The 7,366-nt window shown below is 38.8% G+C and overlaps 2 protein-coding genes across 3 annotated transcripts in view; one reads left to right on the top strand and one right to left on the bottom strand.

Annotated features, from left to right (window-relative positions):
* Positions 1-1,866: 1,866 nt before the first annotated feature.
* Positions 1,867-5,753, bottom strand: rfk (riboflavin kinase). The gene is made up of 4 exons (XM_008418529.1): positions 5,167-5,753; positions 3,763-3,914; positions 3,280-3,382; positions 1,867-3,107 (listed from the first exon to the last, which is right to left on the bottom strand). Exons 1-4 carry the CDS (start codon positions 5,246-5,248, stop codon positions 2,935-2,937), a joined length of 510 nt encoding a protein of 169 aa, XP_008416751.1. The 5' UTR covers positions 5,249-5,753; the 3' UTR covers positions 1,867-2,934.
* Positions 3,896-7,366, top strand: part of LOC103470242 (glucosaminyl (N-acetyl) transferase 1) — an 8,677-nt gene continuing 5,206 nt past the window's right edge. The window contains exon 1 of one of the 2 annotated variants that reach the window (XM_008418532.1): positions 3,896-3,981. The gene's annotated coding sequence lies outside the window, so the exon portion shown is untranslated. Of the gene's footprint in view, positions 3,982-6,876; positions 7,262-7,366 lie in introns of those variants that run through there. The other variant, XM_008418531.2, reaches the window with a different exon arrangement.

Below are 7,366 nucleotides of genomic sequence, written 5' to 3'. Positions count from 1 at the left end.
AACAGAACACCGCTTGGGTTCAGATCGGGGGGGCCGTTCCTCCCAACCACGCCTCTCCAGGTCTCACTGTCATTGCCCACGTGAGCGTTGAAGTCCCCCAGTAGAACAAGGGAGTCCCCAGGAGGGGCACTCTCCAGTACCCCCTCTAAGGACTCCAAGAAGGGTGGGTAATCTGAACTGCCGTTTGGCCCGTAAGCACAAACAACAGTCAGATCCCGTCCCCCCACCCGTAGGCGGAGGGAGGCTACCCTCTCGTTCACCGGGGTGAACCCCAACGTACAGGCGCCCAAATGGGGGGCAACAAGTATGCCCACTCCAGCCCGGCGCCTCTCACCGTGGGCAACTCCAGAGTGGAAGTACGTCCAGCCCCTCTCAAGGAGACTGGTTCCAGAACCAGAGCCATGTGTCGAGGTGAGGCCGAGTATTTCTATCCGGAACCTCTCAGCCTCGCACACTAGCTCCGGTTCGGGTCGCTCATCCGCGAACCGACCCCGGATAAGCGGAAGAAAATGGATGGATGGATGGATGGATGACAGTCACCACTAGCAATTAATGACACCATGACGGGAAATTAAAACCGAAAGGATTGAGCCTTTCAGCCCCACTCAGTAGCCTTACTTCTTGCAGGAACTCGAGAAAATGGCTACAACAGATGATATGATAGACATTGGATTAGTTAAATCAAATGTTTTGCCTTGATTAAAACAATATAAAAACAATAATGAAAAGCAATCATGTTTTGTTTAATCTCTTATTTTCTGAAGTAAGAAGAACACAGAAGAAAATCCTCATTGAAGGGCTTCAAACACATCCCTACAAAATATCATAAAACTGAAATATTTATAAATGGGCAATAATTTATCTGTTGTACAACTTACATACAATTATGTAAAAGAAATGTATGCTCATAAACTTATAAGGCTTTTGCTGTATGCACACATCAGATACAGTCTAATCATCAACAACTGTTTGACTATAACTAGTAAAAAGGAAAAAAAAATGCTTGGTCATTCAAACTTTGTGTTTGTTTTCCCCCCAAAGTCGTTCATCACATTAATCAGCTTGGCTGATAAAACCAAGACTTTTGTATCAAAGGTCAACATATTCAAATCCTGAAGTGGTATCTTAAAATTTCTCCACCAGAACCTCTGCATCAGACGGTGTTGAAAGGATGAAATAGCATAATGTTGTATGCCTGAAATGCTGAGACAACACCCATAAAAAACACCCCGATGCAGTTTGAGTAAGTTAGAACCAGCCTGACGAAAAAGATTGTTCTTTATTAGCCTCAAAGAATCTATGCCACAAAGATAAATATACACAATAAACAGATAGAATAGACAGACAGATCAAAAAGAACGTTTATATTTCATCTTTAAAATAAGAAATCATTTTCAGAAGTCAAATTAAATAGTTTTCATGTTTCTTTGGTCTTCTGGAAGATTGTCCACCACCGAATCCGGGAAGTTGGTTGTAAATCCCAACATAAGGGACAGAAGGAGAAAAGGGGAATACAAACCAAAGAAACAGGCAAAAGTAAGCAAGAAGATAAATGCTGAGTCGTAAGTGGCTGAATTTGTTATTTTTAGAAGGGAACAAGTAATCTATTGTATTATGTTTTTGAGCCTTTCTGTCTGTTTTAGTAACTCTACTTGTGGGAATTCCAGAAGATCTCAACAGATGAGATGAGCATGTTTCTTTCTCAATTTCTGAGATAAATATCAAGACACTTTGGATCACTTTAATTAAGTATTGGACTGTGATTAAAGCTAAATTAATTTAAAAACAATAACAAAAAGAAACCAGGTGCCTTTGGTTAATACGTCATATTTTATGATGTAAGAAGACAACATTTATGACATAGGATAATAATTTCAGGCCTCAGAAAGGCTTTAATGAATTAAATAGACCTAAAAATGACAGATGCAGGTTTCCAGCAATTACAACAAGTTTTACAGAGAATGTAAAAACTTCACATCCAGTTTCCTGTCATCTCAAATTTAAAATAAACAGTAAAAAGAAAATACTCCTTCAAGGGCTTTTAACACATTCCCAAAAAAATATTTAATAAATGGGCAATAGTTTGTCTGTTGCACAACTTTCACATACGATTATGTAAAAAAATAATTCATGTTCATAAACTTGTAAGGCTTTTGCTGTATATACACATTAAATACCTAACATTTTTATTCTTCTAATCATTTGCAAATGTTTGACTATAACTAATAAAAAGGAAAAAAAAAAATGCTTGGTCATTCAAGCTTAGTGTTTCCTCCCCCAGTCCTCAAATGGTTCATCATCAAATTCAGCATGGCTGATAAAACCAAGACCTTGATATCAAGGATCAACACATTCAAATCCTGCAGTGATATGTGGTATAACTTCTTAAAACATCTTTGTGTATTCTGCTTTTAATACCACAAATCTGGTCAAATGTAGGATTTCAGACAGACGGTTCAGCTCCAACAGAAACTCTGCAGCAGATGGCGTTGACAGGATGAAATAGTAAAACTTATCATGAACTATGATTAAGTTGCAACTTAATCATAATTTTGATAGCGACGGATTACAAAATATGATCTTTTAAGGACAATGAAGCTGCAATGCTGACTTGAGTATATGAAGATAACATAATGAGTTATCTTTCTTTGAGTTTATGGTTCCTTTAAATCATTGTTTACACCACGTAAAAAAGAAAAAAAAACATCTGATCAGTGATTTTTATCTGTCCACTCTACTAAAGGATTCAAAATATACAGTAGAACCAGATAATAATGCAAGAATATATACAGTTCAACAAACAACAGATGTCAGAAAACAGCGTTTTAACACAGAACCACGTGAAAAGAAACAGAGGTTGACTGTTTATGTGACAGCCGACATGTGAACAGAAACGTGTTCAGGGCACAAAGGCGCTGCCGTCTCTGCCAGCTGTCAGTGACCGTTGATGATGCTCTGAGACGTGGACGCGGCGGATGAGGAAGTGACCGGAGATGAGCTGGTCATGCTGGTGAAGAAGTTGTCCTCTTTCAGTTTGCTGTGATCCGGGAGCTCCAGCTTAACCTTGGCCTCCTCGATGTCGCTGTTGATGGCCGCTATGAGATCCTCTGTCAGCAAGGATAAAAGGGCAGCAGGCAGTTTGTGCGTCAGGAGATAAATAGTACAAGAAAGGGGAAGAAACTGTGTTACTGGCACTCGGATTTGTTCCTTTCACTAAAGTACAAATGCATGAATATGACTTTCGTATTCCAGTTTCTAAAAACGCAGATGACAGCATACCGAGTGAGGGAAAGCTCTTCTCTGAGCGGATGTAGCCCACCAGAACGACACTCAGAGTCTGTCCATAAAAGTCTTCTTTGAATTTGTGAATGACGTGCGTCTCCTGGAAGCCCAAAGACATTTACACGAATTTTAAAAGCAGATAATTTGCCAAAACTTATTGAAATGCTTAGTCGATCACAATTCCACCTGGAGTTTTCCTTTTAGCACAGCAAAACGACCCTGACACAAGCAGGTGTGTGGTGTCTGCCTAACTCAATGCAGACAGAGACAAACTTGAGTAACTTTATTTCCTGGAGCCATGTCAGGATAAATGTGCAGCTCAGGGCTTTTGTTTCTGTTCCCATGACTTCTCAAAACTCAACACCAAAGGACAATTAATACTTCGAACGGAAGAAACCACACATACTGCCAGCCAACCAAACAGGTTTAAAGTGAGGATGAATTTATGACTGAAATAAAAGCCACCCAACTTGAACTTACCATGGACTTCTTTGTGTTTTTGTAGTAAGGGTTCCAGCCGATGCTCATCACCATTTTGTAAACGTCGCCATTCCCGACACAAGCCCAGCCGTAATAGATTCCTGTGCTGATATCAGCTGGAAGATTGTCCACCACTGAATCCGGGAAGTTGGCTGTAAATCCCAACATAAGGGACAGAAGGAGAAGAGAGGAGTACAAAACAAAGAAACAGGCAGAGAGGTAAACAAGACAATAAATGCTATGAGTTGTAAGTGGCTGAATTTGTTATTTTTTAGAAGGGAACAACTAATTTATTGTATTGTGTTCTTTCCCCCCTTTCTATATGACAAAACTAAAGTTTATCAAATTGCAACTCTGCTTAGATTCATTTACTTTAGAGGATTTATTATGACATTGACAATGCAGCACCAGATAAAACCAATGAATAGGCATGTTGCACAGCACATCTGAATCTGGATGATTTTGTTGCATAATTACATCCAAGTAGTGATCAACTTCTATTAAGTATATTATCAGATTTTGTTCAAAAACAGAAGACCGTCCATCCATCCATTTTCTGACACCCTTGTCCCTCAGTGGGGTCGGGAGGGGTGCTGGTGCCCATCTCCAGCTAGAAGACTATCTAATTAGACTCTCTTCAAAGGGATTTATTTTGGTAGATTAAACCTGCTTTGCTTGTAAAAAAAAATTAAAAAGGTCATCTCTTTTGGAGAAAGTTTGGAAAATTACTTTTCACAAAATCTGAACTGGCTTACTACTTAACAATAAAAAACAGTCACACGTGATGTTACTGCATATACTTACACATAAAAGGGATGATCTTTTAGTTTCTTCAATTAAGGATGTATTCAAAACTACTACCTCTGTAATGTTAATTTTTTACATTTGATAAACACATTTTAGATACGATGGATAAAATTGATAAAATAAAAGTTCATAAAAAGTGCCTTTGCCATCAACCCGAGGAACTCCAAATACATTTCTTTATTTCTTATGTGTTGGTCTGTGTCCATCTGCTCAATTCCTCTATTTATGTGAGGTTACATAAAACACGACTTCACATTTTGGACAGAATCACAAGGACATGCTGAGTCAACAGCTGCACTTTTAGAATCAGTCAGATTCCCTTACGCAACTCACATACCTACGTAAAAATATTAGCTCCGTTTACGTACAAATGTAGAATGATTTTTCCGAATAACGCTCACGTAAAGCGTAAATTACTGATCCGGTGACTTACAAAACCGCTAAGATGGACTTGTTAAGTTAAGATCCAGCCTCTGCACAATTCCGAGAATCAGTAAAGAATCTGTTATCATAGACCTTACGTTATTTACGTAGACAGTTATGTATCATATTATCTAACTGTAAATCTCATAGTTTGGTGCCCGTTTCTTGCCTCACCCGTGGGAATTCCGAGTTCTTTGCTTCCTCTTCCAAATCCTCGAACGACCTCTCCTCGGCAGAAGTACGGGAGGCTCTTCATGTTTTGTATACCGCGAACAGCTGCTTTAGACGGGGCTACAGAATGACCTCGAACACGACGCAAGGAAGTGAGCCTGGCTGCTCAACTGGAACGGTTTTAACGGCTAGCACACTGCTAAGAGAAAACTGATGTATATTTATTTTTAAGTTAAGCTCCGGTGCCCGAGTCTGAGTGTATGGTCAACTTTCCCTACCAAGGTGCCTCCCTCACGCTGGTTAAAGTTGAACCTCAGTCACTATGCAGAGATGTTGATGAAAGTTCACCAGCTATGCTAGCAGTGCTAACTACCTTCATCAGCTACTGACAGATCCTGAAGAGGGGGAAACCCCGAATAAATTAAAGACAACTGTTTTTATAGCAACCCGGAGGATGACAGTACTTGTTTCCGGACGGCTGCTACGTGGTGTGGCGATGAAGATCAAGCGTAGAAAAAAGCCGGTTACGTTTATAACATGTGTTTGAACCCTCTGCGTCACGTACGCTCTTGCGTGATGTCATTGACCGCGTGACCACTGGAGTGCCATGGTGCGTTTAGGTAAATTGGGAAATGACAATAAAGAAAGAATAATTTATTGAAGTTGGTCGCTAATGTTATTGTTTCCATATCTGTTGAAAGAGCTCAAACAATGTGAGCATTGCTGAGATGTACAAATGACTTTGTAGGACATGTAGCTATCTCGTTACGAGTTTGCATCGTGTGCCACCTGGTTAAGAGTAAAAGAAATCAAGAATGAAGTTGGTGAGAAAGCACACAATGGAAGAATAAATAAATAAATAAATAAATAAATAAATAAATAAATAAATAAATGTATTCCCCAACGTATACTTCACCTATCAACCAACCCATCTACCTTCACAATCTCCTTTTCCCAGGAGATTGGGACTGAATCAGAAGTGTAGTGGGACCACCTAGCATATAATCTTATTTTAATCTCATTTCCAGAAAAAAATATTTCAGAGACAGAAAATGGATAACAGTCAGTTTTTTAAAAAAATATTCATTTGCGTCGTCCAGTGCGTTTCGGCAAGTTTTGTAAAACACATAATAAAAGAAAATTATATCGAGGTCCATAAGCCTTATATTTCATAAAGGAAAAACACCAACTTTACTACACAAACGACACGCTTCATCTAGTAATTTGAAAATATTTCAGCCAGAAATATTATTATGCTCATTTGTACCTGTCATATCCGTGTGTTGAACGCCAAAGAAAAAACAAACAAAAAAAAACCATCAACTTGCACTGCGTGCTTCCGCAAGGGGCGCTCGCGAGCTGGCACAATGGTGATCGATAGTGCACAATGAGAAAACGGCTTTAAATATGCCTGACGAGGCAACTTCTAAAAATATTCTTAGTGTTATCATGTTTCTTATCCATGAAAGCCCCAAAAGGTGGGCGTTCTCTGACAGAGTGGAATGTTTTACAGTCCGTGTTTGATGAAAATGTTATCTGCTCCGTGGGGTTTTTTATTTCTTTTCTTTCTTAACTATTGCACAATTTATCAGTAGGCATTAAAACTCAAATAATACATAAATTAAAGACTAATATGTGCATTGCTCTTCTGGAAAGAAATTTTTGATTTTTTTGGGGGTGGGGCGGGAGAGGGGGTAAGGATGGGATGGCCGTAGGCAGCACTGCTGTTTCTCCAGGGAGGACGATAAAGGAGGGGAGCAATCTCTTAAATTACCCCACTGAAGTTAGTTTCAAGTTGGATATGCAAAATTATGCACAATTTTGTAAGCTTTTTTTTTTTTATCATTTTTTTGTTATCGTTATGTGTTTCAAGTAAATGGTTGGCTAGACTTCAAAGGCGAGAAGCATCTTTTTGAAAAAATGGCTCAAGGGCAGTAAACACGCAACTATCAGACAGTTTCTGTTCCTTGTTTTATGCCTGATCTAATCTCTAACGCACTTTAGATGTGGAACAGGACTTTCCTTAGTAGTGTCTCTGTTCCTAAGCTCCACACAGAAAGAACAGTTATGGTGCGAAGAGACTCAGGTCGGATGACAGGTAAGCAGTACATTAATAATAATAATAATAATAATAATAATAATAATAATAATAATAATAATAATAATAATAATAATAATAATAATAATAATAATAATAATAATA

The sequence above is a fragment of the Poecilia reticulata genome, linkage group LG9 (assembly GCF_000633615.1).
Source record: "Poecilia reticulata strain Guanapo linkage group LG9, Guppy_female_1.0+MT, whole genome shotgun sequence".
Classification (NCBI taxonomy): Eukaryota; Metazoa; Chordata; class Actinopteri; order Cyprinodontiformes; family Poeciliidae; genus Poecilia; species Poecilia reticulata.
This window is presented reverse-complemented; position numbering and strand designations above follow the sequence as displayed.